Here is a 13,254-nt window from a genome sequence, read left to right as displayed (position 1 = left end):
TCGAAGTTCGATATGCGATGCTATACTATCCACGGGCTGCGATTTGGCGCCGTGCCTGTTTCATCATCATCATAGTCACCACCAAGCGAGTTGGAACCATCGATCATGACTTCCACCGCAGACTCCGAACACCTCAACGCCTACGACGATGCGAACGAATCCGACAAAGACAGAGTCAGCTATGTCACTACAGTTGCAGTCAGCTCCATCCAATAACACCTTCTCCGAGAACTCGTCTAGTATGTCCATCAGAGATCGACACCGTCCTTCCGACCACTCCGTCGCCTCCCACGCCGAGGTTCAATCTCACATCACCGGTGGTGGAAGTGCTGCTTGCAAGATCCACAAAAAAAGAATGCAAGACAGGGTTGGACGAGTTTGAGATGCTTTCTGTGTCGAACGAAAGACCGGCCGAGGCGTAGCACATTGTCAGCGGTTGGCCGAATTTACTGGTTGACGTGAAAAGGTCAGCACAGCACAGCACATCACAAATATTCTCAGTCTCAGCTCCAGAGGAAATCCGACAGGGGACCAAACGTACTGGATCCGCACATGGAGACGTCGATCCCCGAAGCCATCACCATACCCGTTATCATGGGGATCACTATCACTCTCGCCATCACTCTCGCACTGCAACGTCGAGATCGTTGCTCCTGGTCGTCGATTCGACAATCTCAATCTTCCTCGAAACGTCGATGATCGCTGGGTCTCGTTGGGACTTGGGTCTCGCTCTAGAGATTGGAGCTCGGTTGGGTGGATGACGGCTATCAGATCACCTGACTCACGGGCCGGAGGGAGATGAGAGTCGCCGCACATGATTGTCGATTGCTGAGGTAGGGGTTTTGAATTTGAATTTGAAGTTGAATCCGAGCCGAACAAGACTGGGAGAAGACACGAGAAAGGTTAAGCTCTCCAAGAAGTATGCTCCTTTGACCGGCCCGAGGGGAGTCTTGCTGGAAACGCTGGAACCACTGGAACCACTGATCCTCTGCCACTGACCCTGGCTTGTGTTTCTGGTGGTCTTGACGGAATGGAATGGACTGGAATCGCAGGGTGGAAATCGACAGGACTAGGTTGCGTTGAGAATCCTGGACTTGAATCCCCTCTTCGGCGTACAAGGTTCGGTCGGTTTTGTTTTGTCTCTGTTTGCCAATGCCGTGCGGCTACTGGAATTGGATTTGGGTTTGGCTTGCTGCTTGATATGTAATACTAATATACCCCGGAGTCTGCACTTGAGGTTTTCGAAGATGTCGATCAGGATTAGGAAGGAGGTCTGTTCAAGGAGGTTATATATAGCAAAGCTATAGCTAGCTATACGGCGGACTGAGGAATGAGGAGTGAAGACTGAAGAATGAGGAATGAGGAACGAGGAGTAGGAACAAGAGTAGGGATAAGGAATAGGGAATGGGAGCCTCTTATGGTTTTGGAGAGAAAAGGGAATGGCGAGGTCTTTGGATCTCCTTTCCTTTCCTTTCCTTTCCTCCTTACTTTGTATAGTTATATGTACTCTACTCTACTCTACTCTACCAAATCTGGATCTCTGGGGACGGAAAACCTGCTCAGAGCCAAGATCCATCTCGAGCAGCCGTGCTTGAAATAGAAATAGAAATATGTACCATGCGTGAATTTTTCGAGGACAATCACAACCACAACCAGACCCAGAACGACAAGACAGCGGCGATGGATTTGAAATTGCTATTGATCCTAAATTGAGGTTGAGATTGAGATTGAACCTGAAATTGACGTTCTTGACATTGTGATTTGTGGCTCAGACATGATGCCAGCGCTGGGGAGAGCCGTAAGAGCAACCGTAAGAGCAAGAGCGAGACAGAGCAAGAACAAGAGCAGGATCCAACTGAGCAAGTTACCAGTCTGGCGCCATTGGGCTGGATGAGCGGGCAGTGTTCTCTTGACGTGCTCCTTTCCATGTATATACCGTAATCTGTATGCAGTGTTTCACTCTTGGTAATGCAGTGGGTTGATGCGGTGGTGAATATGAGCAAGTTTGAGCAAGTTACGTCTTACATGTAACTAGTATGTATTGATTCTCCCCCTTTTTTCTGCGTGTGGGGCTTATGGTTTGACGAGGCTGAAGGTGATCAGTGCCACCAACTTGATCTGGGATCTGGTAATCAATCCATGGTACTTGGAGGTTTGGAAGTATATATAGGTATGTGATAGAATTATAAGGCTAGCCTGTACTTCGTTTCATACTCACAAAAGTTGTGCGAGGTATTTGGCCTGGTCTGTTGGCGCCGGCTGGCCTCTCAAGGACCGAGCTCCTTCTATTCGTGAACCCAGCTCCTCCTCAGCTGAGGGATGTAGCAGGGTAACCAGCTTGCAGAAAAGGGATCGTACATCAGAAGTCAGAGAGCGACAGACGGACGGACGGACGGACGGACGGACGGACGGAACCGTTCCTGGCATGGTATGGTACAGGTTGCATTCATCGTCTGGAGTCTCGCTGTCACCAGCATTTAAAGCAGCGGACAACACATGTCTCAGAAGGATCGGAGCACTGGTTGGATGTCAAGCAGCGAAGCTGATGTGCTGGGGAGCTGTGGTGGAATGAATCTCCAGGCGAAGATGTCGAGGCCATGACCGAATCTCAGCAGAGATGGTCAAAATATCAATATAGAAAGAAGCACTCCTTTTGGCCTCGGCATTTCCATTCGTAAGGTCGGTCTGCTCCATCCTTGCACCCTTGACAGACGTGGTGTGGTTGTAATGCTGGAGTATAGCAGCGCCTCGTCTGCCGGCCAGGTTGAGACGGATCTTTCCAGCATGGTTGACACCTGATCATGCTTCTGCAAGTATAACTCCATGCCTCGCCGTCGCAAAGACCAAGACACAAGCACATTGTGGTATCTCCAGATCGAAGACAAAACATTCAAGCAGACCCCAGAAGAACACTGGTATCCCAGGGCTCTCACTTTTGGCACTCCAAACCCTCTTAAGTGTTGGAGACGATCAATGGCCATCATTCAGTATTGAACAAACTGCCCAGGAGACCTTATTCAAGATGACTGATGGTCTTGCCTTGCAGTCGGCAAAAGCATGCCAAAAGTTCTTGAGAGGAGCTAATCCGACCGTGACAGTAACTCGGAATTCCTCTCTGCTGAAAACAGAATCTGGTGTCGTCTCAAATGCCCTGTCCATCCTCACGACCCCATAGTTTGACAGTCCGATCATGGCCACTACTGGCAATCCATTTGGCATCGTCCGTAACATCAACACTCAGCACGTTTCCTGAATGACCGCTTAGCTGTTTCGCCAATGACCAGTCGTCAGCCGAGTAGATATTGACATTCTTGTCAAATCCGCTCGAGACAAAGAAGGTGCCTGCTTTGCGTGGCTTGTGTTCTTGTCCGACGCCGTCCGACTCGACCAGTGACGACATGTCGCCGTCGAGACCTTTGAACCATTTCAAATCAGACACATTGCCGTTATGAGCACCGATCCCACCGGTATTCCGGACTTGTCGAATGTCCCAGCATTTGACCCATCCATCGCCAGAACCAGATAGGACTCGATGACCGTCAATTCCCCAGTCCAGGCAGAATATCTCCCGGATGTGACCGTCCAAGATCATGACTGTGCGTCCTGTTCTCAAATCCCAGATGCGTCCCATGCTGTCGAATCCTCCGCTCGCCAGAAGGGAGCCATCCGTATTGAAACTGACGGTAAACACCTGTCGGGAGTGTCCTTCTTGCAAGAGCAACTCGGTGGTTGTTTCGACGTCCCACAATCGCCATGTCGTGTCGAACGAGGCTGAAGCCAGGTATTTCCCTGATGGATGGAACTCGACGCGGCATACACGGTCGGTGTGCCCTTGCAGGGTTGCTAATGGTGTTTCCTTGTTCAGCGACCACAAATGAATCTCGGGTGCACCGCCTTGCCCACCCGCGCCGCTGGCAAGGTTGACCGAGTCTGCCGAAACGTTCGACGTTGACAATGTTGCTCCGGGGTACCACGCGACTCCTCCCACAATACCCGTATGACCTCTCAGTGTGACTCTCTCGTCAAGATTGGGTACATCCAGCAACTTGATCCCACCACCCCAGTTTCCAGCCGCAATGATCTCTCCGTTGGGCGAAAACCGCGTAATGCTGACCGGTCGTTCTCCTGCAATCTGCGTACCGAAAAGTTCAAAACCTTGCAGCTTTTCTTTGATTTCCTTGCGATGTTTAATGTGCGTTCGTAGTGGAATGGTGGAATCTTCCTTCTGTCTCCTGATGCGAGCTCTCGCTCTTGGTAACGAATATCTGGCAATGTCTCTCCTCGCTTCCAGGAGTTCGGGGACGCCTTCGGTGTAGAACTCTTCCTCCTGGTCTGCGTCGTCTTCCGCTTCTCGCATCTGCACATCGGCAACAGCCCCATTCTGGCCCGCCGCCTCCTCTTTGTCTAAGAGAAGTTCGCGTAACCTGTCCCTTCTGTCGGCTGGTCCTTCTCCGAATAGTGTTATAGGTTCTCCGAGTTCGCGCAGACGTGCTTTCACTTTTGCGTCGTCCGTAGGTACTGCTACTTGCGCAAGCCTTCGTTTCCGGTCGAATTGTGAAAGGATAGCTGAGGCCTTCTCAGGGGCCACCCCACCAGCAGATGGCATTTCATAATTCCGGTCAAGGGCTGACGATAAGTTAGCGATGATCATGCCCGGCAGCGGGAAATCTCACGTATGTTTGCCAGATCTACGCCCATTTCAACATCCTGTCCTCAGCCATTGCCGTCAGTCTTCTGTTTCTCTCCGCCAAACATGTTCCAGAGGAAGAGTCGGGCCTTAAAGCCAAGTGTGAATAAAGAGATACACAAGGACGGGCTTGCAGGGTATCTTACCTGACGCTCCTCCTCCACATATGCCTGACGCGAAGGGTGCATCATCGTGGCGGGCTAGATCAGACCGCGGGGGCCTGATAGAGCTTTGTTGGAGGGATAGCACTTGGACACCTTGAGCAGGAGACGACCTGGTAGTAAAGTCGTGCTTAACCCAATGACTCTTGCTAAAGTGCCAGCAATGCCCCTGTTCTGCCAGTTCACCTTGAAGTTGAACATCAGTTGTCAAATGAATTTCCGCCAAGGCTGGAGACTCCGCGCTCCGTCATTTGCAGCTGCGGTGATGAGGCTGCGACTGCAACTGCAACTTCATCTTCATCTTCGACTTCTACTGCCAGTTTGACCATGATCTGAGAGACTGCCTCTTAACCTGAACATCACACCCCGACATCATATTCTTCATTTCACCCTTGGGGACCATCATACACCACCTTCTCACTTCTCTCAACGCGTGTTATGTGTCCTAGATAGTCTACTCCTCAGGAAACGCACCCATGCCGACGACCGCGCTGTTTTCTCGACATCATCCAACCTCGACTTTGCTCTTGTCGTAGATTCATGACCGCATCCAGTCGCTTGCCCTAGCTCAGTCGCCCTTGTATCTACAACATGGCCGGAGCCACTACTTCGGCCGCGGAGATGATCTCGCAGCTTGAGGCGGCGCGTAAGCTCGCCCTCGCCGATTCGCAAGTATACAATCAAGTCCTACCGGGGATTCTACCTATCATCGGTCCCGCCGCCCATATCGAAGTTCGAAGATGGGGAGCCGACTTCCTTGCCGAAGCTTTTGCGAGCCCGTCGCTGTCGAATGCGCAGAAAGAACAATTGTCGCCAGAGGTTATGCCCACGCTTCGGGCCATGCTGGAGGGACCAGGGGAGGATCTTGAAGTGATCAAGAGCGTGGTTCAGGCGGCAGCTAGTCTATACCCATTGGTATTCAGAAGAATGTATGTGATCGCTACGCTTGAGTGCACACACCAGGCTCTTCAAGCCCCTGGCAGAGCATCAGAATTGCCTCTAACAGACTGTCTAGAATATCGCATCCCAATGAGATCGCACTCTGGCAGGACATGACTAGCATGAAGTTGAACATTTTGCAGCGAATGGACTCATTCCCAGTCCCTATCAGAATCTGCTGCATCAAGTTCGTGCAGAAAGTCGTGCACGTAGAGACACCCGGTGTGATTGCAGATCCTCGAGTAAGTCGACATACTTCGTCTTTCACTCATCCCCCGGTACTAATTCGGGTCAGCGTCCGGATCAAAATGAGACTTCTATTGCTCTCGTCCCTCGAAATCATCCTTTATTGCAACTACAAAACCTCGAAGCTGAAGCATCGGGGTTGCTGGATAGGCTCTTGAGCATATTCCAGGAAAATTCAATGTAAGTTTGCCTGGCTTTCGCTGGACCATTGCTAACGAATATAGCGACCCCATCGTCGTCGATGCCACACTCAACTGCCTTGCTATTCTGATCAAAACCAGGCCTTCAATCTCCACGAAGATCGTGTCAGCTATCCTCAACTTCAATCCGTTCAAACAAGCGAACTCGCCGATGACGCCGCGGCTCATGGTCATCGTAAGGTCGATGGAGAGGACTACTAGAGCTCTCCTGAGATGGGTTCTCCGCTCTGTGCCGAATCATCCACTCGAACCGAAGATACAGGCATACCTTATGAGGTTGCAACAATCGCGGTCAACGTTGTTTTCGGACAGTACAGCTCAGAAGCGTCCTGCAGAACCCACCGACGGCTTGGATGATGCGAAAAGACAAAGGCTTTCGGGACCACGCAAGTTCCCTCCCATGCCACCACCTCCGAATTCTGTTGCACAACTCTTCACGCTTACGGAAGACCCTGCCCTTCAACAATTTGACGTCAGCCTCCTTCCCGCCGATATTGTCAGCACAGTAACAGCTGTGTTCTTGCAACATCTCGATTCCAACTCATTGGACGAAGCCGTCAATGCCATCCGCGCGAGATATACCCATCTACAAAAGGCCAGTCAACCCACTCCTGTGCCCGATGTGCCTATGGCCGGCCCAACAGGCATCGATGACGATGATGATTACGACCCCGAATTCCTCACCAGTGGAGAAATGGTGGTGGAAGCCACGACGGAAAAGGCGCTGGAGGAACTTGCGCAGCCGGCTATCGATTTGGGTCCATTCGAGCTGCCGAAACCTCCTCCATTGACGGGCACAGAAGTTGCCGTGTTGTCCGATCAGACGGTTGGCCATGTCTTCCAGCTGGTCGCATCCCTCGAGGCTGCTGGACAGACACATGCCAAACAGAAATTGGGTCTCAACCGTCTTGCTGCAAGTACCAACGACCGCGACTCTTGGGTTACCATCCTCATGCGGCTGGCAACTCGAGCGCCTGCTGGACTGGATGATGTTGTGGCTGCACTAACAGGGGACGCTGAATCTAACCAAATCGTCAAGTCGGAAGAGACCGAAGAACGTAATGTTGCCAACCGGATCCGGCAGACTCTTTTCATGTATATCCTGGACGACTTCCGACCCCGGCTGAATGTCGCCATCTCCTGGCTCTCGGAAGAGTGGTACGCGGACAAGATGACGGCCAAGACACATCCAGAGTTGGGACATCTCCCAAACTATACCCGATGGGTGCATCGCCTGATTGATCGGCTGCTGCCTTATCTGGACGCCAGGGACAAGAACCTGCTGATTCGATTCTTGTCCGAGATTCCAGCCATCGATCGCGACATCTTGGACCGTGTCAAGAGTCTGGCGAGAGACCCCGAGAGAATCAGCATGTGTATTCTGGCCATGCAGTATCTCTTGATGATGCGCCCGCCGGTACGGGACATTGTGCTGGACACGATTGAGTCGATATGGTACGACGGCGATGCGCAGGCGAAGAACGCAACGGCCAAAGTTCTAGCGAAATGGAGGCCAGGCTTCTTGGACCAAGCGGGACAGCCCAAGAAGGAGGAAGGTACACAGGAAGAGACGAAACCGAATGGCCTGAAGAGTCCACCGACTTCCAAAGCCGATGTGGTGGATCCTAGAAAGAGGATGGTGCAGGCGGCTGTTGCTGCAGGTCATGGTTAACTACTGTCCTTTGGTATATCTATCGTCCCTATAGGTACATCTGCAGCATGAGTTCTGCCCAGCAGGGTCTTACAACAAGGCTTCGAGCTCTAATATAAGGGCTTCTAGACGAATCGAACGCTTCAATCACGCTTTCGAGCGTTGAGATCCTCCCACAGCTTTCCTGAGTTCCAACGAGATCTGCTCTATGTATTTGACTTCAACTGGACCAGCTTGACGGTCTTGTATACGAGCCGCTTAGTCTCAAGAGTTGTCACCATGATCAGTCTTTACAGCATACTAAGCTTCTCACCTTTCCAGAGCGGTAGCATGTATCACAAAGGTGCCGCAACAGGATAGATTCTCTAAGGTCCTGATCTTGACAGACCAGACAGCATGCGAATATCTTCATTGATAGATACTGGTAAATGAAGGAGGATGTCCACTCCATAAATGAAACGATGTTCCTTCTTTACCTTTCACTAAATAAGCGGAGTAGAAAACGTTCCCCAATTGAGACGTCTGTCTACCTTTGAGACCTAATACCAATGCAATGCATCATTTCTACACACCACTGCAAGCTGAAAGCAATCCAACAGCCGAGATAGATATACATAATATATCTCATTCCCACGCCAGTGTTGCTTGCCCTGACATCCTATCAACTCTTTCGATCCAATCCCATCCATCCATGTCTTCAACAACCACATTCTCAGGCGAAACATCTCTCCCAACGCTCCTCTCAATCTTGACATTAACGCTTCACCCACCGACCTATGTATTTCTAAACATTCCATCCTCAGAGACTGATTCGATTTCCACGAATTCCCAATCAGGATTTCCGGTTCCAGTTGACGACATTCTTTTATTCCTCCGAGAACTAGGAGAGGGTGTGACGTTGGTCGTGGAGATCGGTATTGCTGAACGATATCATTTCACAGAATATCAATCTGGAGAAAGGTATGATTGTACTTGATATAGGAAAATGCAAAAGTTGTTGATACTGACTGTCCATCACTCTTTAGGGATCGGTATACAGATTCCTCTGCTGCTGAGAACGAAGACAGAAGAAGCCTGCAGACTGAGGAGGAGTTGCATGAGTACGAATATGAGTATGATCATGAGCATGAACACGAACACGAGAATCATCATCATCATACCCATCAACGTCAATACTATTATCAGTATCCCTGCCGCATGATCACCTGTAATGTCAACTCGAGCCTTGCGGCTGTGGGGTTCATCGCGGTTCTGGCCACAAGGTTGGCTGAACGAGGAATCAGTGTGAATCCGGTGAGTGGCTTCTTTCATGATCATCTCTTCGTGCCTGTCGACAGGGCTGAGGAGGCAATGAGGGTATTGGAGGGAGTTAGGGATAAAGCGACTGAGGCGTGAGGGAGTTTGTTTACTGTATTGAATTTTATAGAGAGAGAACAGAGAGAGAGGAAGACGATGGCGGTAACTGCCATCGAACTTCACAAAAAAGGAAAACGCAAAGTGCTACATCTGATAGGAACATGCGATGGTAAAAAAAGCAAAATAGAGTCTGTGAAGGTGATGTCTTAGCATTGTGTTTCCTCCACAAACTATACTCGCTTCGTCATCTCTATGAAATGTGTATCATCAAATCATGGCAGCCGTGTCGTGATATGCCGGATAACAGAAGACTGGACAGATCCAGCTCTGATGAACAAACAAAAGACAGGCAAATCCAGCCCAGATGGGTGGACGAAAACAAAGTCGATCCACGTCAGGAAACAACGTCAATGATGCTACCGAGAAGGGTCCACACCCTAGGCACCACGCATGCAAAGCAAACACAGATCTCACAGCCTCAGCCTTCCTTTTGATCGGTAAACAATATGGTAACGTGATAGTGATATATTCATTTCGACAGCGGATTGCTCGTTATTCGACAGATTTCGAGATTGCAATCTTCAAATGCGGCACCAGCGCCCTGCCGTCTTCAGCTTTATAGCGGTACTTCGTCTTGACCATCTCGCGCAGGATAGATTCCCAGTCATTGGACACTGGGGTGTCAGATAAGTCTGTATATTCAATCTCGCCGTGCGTGACGTATCGATCGGAAGCGGCAAGGACCTGCAATTGTCTTTTCAAGGCTGCCATGTTCTCGAATATCCCAGTTGTCAGGACGAGATGCATAGTCACGGCATCCCCGGGTATCGATTCAAGCGGAAGCCGTGACGACTTTGTCCGGTAGAATTTGGAATTGCCGCTTTGTCGACGCTGCCGTATGAAGTATGCTCTTGGATCGTCTTTGGCGAACCCGGGAGGACTGGTTTCCGCGGCAGTTGTAAGGGTTTCCGAAGGTGGATCGTTGCCCTCGGCCGAGGGCTCGTTTGGATGGCAATGAGAATGAGCTAGACCTCGGAGTGCAGCTTGATATCGGTTTCGGTGAGGATTTGAGCCTGTTGAGGTAGGAGCCGGCAGTTGACTAGGGCTGAATCTGGTGGCGTAATCTTGAGATTCGGTGGTCGAAGAGTCGTTTGACTCTGCTGAACGAGGCAAACCCGGAGTTTGTGATGATCTGCCAAGTATCTCCTTGAGAGATGCCTGCTGGAGGCCTCCTGCAAGTCGTCTTTGGTGGGCTATGGCAGCTTTCTTGCGATACTCAAAGTCCATGATATCGCTCAACTCGGTGTTCGAGGCAGAAGAGGTTTTTGGGTGGCTTGATACCAATGACAGACGCCGATGAGAGACATCGTCTCGGTGAAGGTCTGTGTTCGATTCAGAAGGGCCATGATCCTGCTGGCTCTCATGCGGACCAGCCTGATTTGCACCATCAGCGCGAAGCTCGCGACGAGCCACCTGCGAATAATGCTTGTGAGGAAGGGTCATTAAGGGAGATCTGAAAGGTTTCTGTCCCGGGCCCCATTGGAAGCCACTGTGAGGGCTCCCGATAGAAAGGTTCGGTTTCGGTCGAGATTCAAGTGGACTCTGCAATGGCTCGAAGGGGAGCACCCTAGAGTCAGCTTCTGCTGGGCGAATCCGATTCGAGGCACCTTCCTTACGAGGGATACGCACAGCAGAGTCCGGCGTAAGCCATGTTCGTAGACCGGTCGGATTCCTCTGTAAAACTTGGATATCACAATCTTGCTCTCGCGCGAGTACCTCCTCGTCTTCCGTAGGTTCACCATCGGATGCTCGTCGCGTCGTGCCTGGCCTGAGGTTGTTTTTCTTTGTTGGACTCGACTCAGAGGCACTAGGTGAGGGCAGATGTGCCTCCAATCCCAGCGGGGTTCTATGCGAATTCCCTATGACTCGTTCTGAATCGTTCGATACTATCGAGAGTCGACCTGGCAACGCAGTCGAGTTGAGCAAAGGTGTGTTATCCTGTCCGACGGCCTCCATTTTCTTTGGGCCCACTTTTGCGTTCATTGCAGCAATAATGAAGGGGTTCACGAAGGCTGGTTTTCGTGTGAGCTCATCTTCGATCTCTATTGATTCGGCCCGGTTGTTGTGCCGTACAGGAGTCTCGAGGATCTCTAAGTCATCCAGATCAGCCGCGAAAGGGTTGTTGTGGACATCGAAGGCAGTTTCAGAGTTTGTCCTCAATCTCTGAGGTTCGTTCGCCTGGATTTCAGAAGTTCCGTAGGCTCTCTGAAATAGCTTCTCCACAAGTGATAACAATAAATCAGGTCGACCGAAAAGTACTTCATCTTTTGCTGGTTCAATATTCACGTCATAGCTCTCGGGAGGGCATCGGATACGCATGGCGAGGAACGGTTTGGAAATATGAGACATTTTTGGACAGCCGATTGTCTGTTGTAAATGGTGCTTATAAGTCTTCACAATGTCTTTCATCGTCTTGCGGTCACGGCTCACGGGCCTGCCGTCGATAGAAATGTACTGGTGACTGATGCGTACTTTGTCCACATCTAAGAATGTCAGTGCCCCCCAAGGAAAGTAGGTGATGTTTTAATACGTGCCTGCACCTGGAGAGATCAGAAGAGCATCAATTTCCCACCCTTCTTCAATGTCAACATCTGGATCAGATGATGAAATACTGAATGCTGTGCATTGAGAAGCAACATCCTTCCCCACGATCTTTGCACCAACTTCGGTCAAATTGTCACTTGAGTTTGCAGCATACGTCCAGTTCATCTTGTCATTCTTGCCTCTGAGAACCTTCAAGGAGAAGCGAACGTCTGGCCTAGCAAAGGCGAACGCAAGAAGTACTGCTTTTATAGCTTGCAAGGTCTTGCCGGTGCTCTTCAGTGCAGTTTGTTTTCTTACAGGAATGTTCGCAAGGAAATTTTGTATACGCATTGTAGTCCCGACAGGATGGGATGCCGAGGAGGAGCTGAAATGGTCATGACATGATAAGCCGAGAAAGGAACACTACCACACCTACCTGAGCATTCCCGAGACACCGTATTTCAAAGATGTCCCAGCAGTCTCGCCGTCTACCCGAGTAGTGACGATCACGGCTTGACTGAGTTCGGCCATGCTGGCGAGCGCCTCTCCTCGAAATCCTAGGAATGTGCCTCCCAGTCGACTGAGGTCGTCCATGGTTCTGATCTTGGATGTACATCCTCGTCTACAGAGGAGCTGTCTGTCCTCCACCCCAATACCCGTGCCATTGTCCTTAACCTGAATGACATCCAGAGTATTGGCGGAGATCTCGATGTTGATGGCGGAGGCACGGGCGTCAAGGGCGTTGTCGACCAGCTCTTTGACGACAGATTTGGCGTCGTTAAGGGCAAGCGAAGAGATGATGTGGCGGCTTGTCTTCTCCGGCAGAGGCTGGATTGTCATGTTGAGTCCATGGGAGCAGTGAAGGGGGTATTATAGGTCGATTGATGGATTCTGACGATATCAAAGAACACATTCAAGTTCAGGGTGGTGAAAGACATCTGCCACCTGCGCGTCATTATCACCCGCGACACGCGTCGGGCGTCTCGTCACGTAGGCACGTGATAGGGGTTGGTGCTTAGTTGCTGCTTTAATAGATGTCGGATATGTTTTATTTTTGAGTCGTCCGGACTGTGACCCGATCGCCAATCTGATACTCGGGGTGTTTTGGGGCTGAGTTCTGACTTGATGGCAAGGACTGAGAACAAAGGTGTTGGAAGTACACAGACTCCAACTTCTTCCAGTTCGGATGTTCACTCACCGGCTCTCGTTGCTTAGAGCGGCGTCGCCCGTTTTCAGATTGGGCAACCAACAGGCGCCGTTTTAAACTGTAGAATCTTGGCATCAGGACGTGTCGGACTCGGAGGCGCTGTTCCATTCAATCTATACGTACTGTTTCTCCTTCTGAACGAGCTATGAAGTGCGAAGAACCTCCTGGTGGCTGAAAGATATCCTGGACAATGCCTATAAGGAAATGATCTTCCATCCGTCGAG

At 50.7% G+C, this 13,254-nt stretch overlaps 4 protein-coding genes across 4 annotated transcripts; 1 reads left to right on the top strand and 3 right to left on the bottom strand.

Annotated features, from left to right (window-relative positions):
• Nucleotides 1-199: 199 nt before the first annotated feature.
• Nucleotides 200-816, bottom strand: A1O1_05398 (uncharacterized protein; the record flags this gene model as incomplete). The annotated part of the gene is made up of 2 exons (XM_007726284.1): nt 200-449; nt 542-816. 2 exons carry the CDS (start codon nt 814-816, stop codon nt 200-202), a joined length of 525 nt encoding a protein of 174 aa, XP_007724474.1.
• A 2,326-nt stretch (nt 817-3,142) lies between these two features.
• A1O1_05397 (serine/threonine-protein kinase PRP4) lies at nt 3,143-4,651 on the bottom strand (the record flags this gene model as incomplete). Its single annotated transcript, XM_007726283.1, has 1 exon — nt 3,143-4,651. One exon carries the CDS (start codon nt 4,649-4,651, stop codon nt 3,143-3,145), a length of 1,509 nt encoding a protein of 502 aa, XP_007724473.1.
• A 788-nt stretch (nt 4,652-5,439) lies between these two features.
• Nucleotides 5,440-7,905, top strand: A1O1_05396 (uncharacterized protein; the record flags this gene model as incomplete). The annotated part of the gene is made up of 4 exons (XM_007726282.1): nt 5,440-5,777; nt 5,864-6,029; nt 6,083-6,213; nt 6,258-7,905. 4 exons carry the CDS (start codon nt 5,440-5,442, stop codon nt 7,903-7,905), a joined length of 2,283 nt encoding a protein of 760 aa, XP_007724472.1.
• Nucleotides 7,906-9,792: 1,887 nt separating this feature from the next.
• A1O1_05395 (uncharacterized protein) lies at nt 9,793-12,663 on the bottom strand (the record flags this gene model as incomplete). The annotated part of the gene is made up of 3 exons (XM_007726281.1): nt 9,793-11,783; nt 11,841-12,208; nt 12,260-12,663. The coding sequence occupies 3 exons, from the start codon at nt 12,661-12,663 to the stop codon at nt 9,793-9,795; spliced, it is 2,763 nt and encodes a 920-aa protein (XP_007724471.1).
• Nucleotides 12,664-13,254: the final 591 nt, after the last annotated feature.

The sequence above is a fragment of the Capronia coronata genome (genome assembly GCF_000585585.1).
Source record: "Capronia coronata CBS 617.96 chromosome Unknown acBCG-supercont1.4, whole genome shotgun sequence".
NCBI lineage: Eukaryota > Fungi > Ascomycota > Eurotiomycetes > Chaetothyriales > Herpotrichiellaceae > Capronia > Capronia coronata.
The sequence above is the reverse complement of the archived record's forward strand: the minus strand, read 5'-3'. Positions and strand labels throughout refer to the sequence as shown.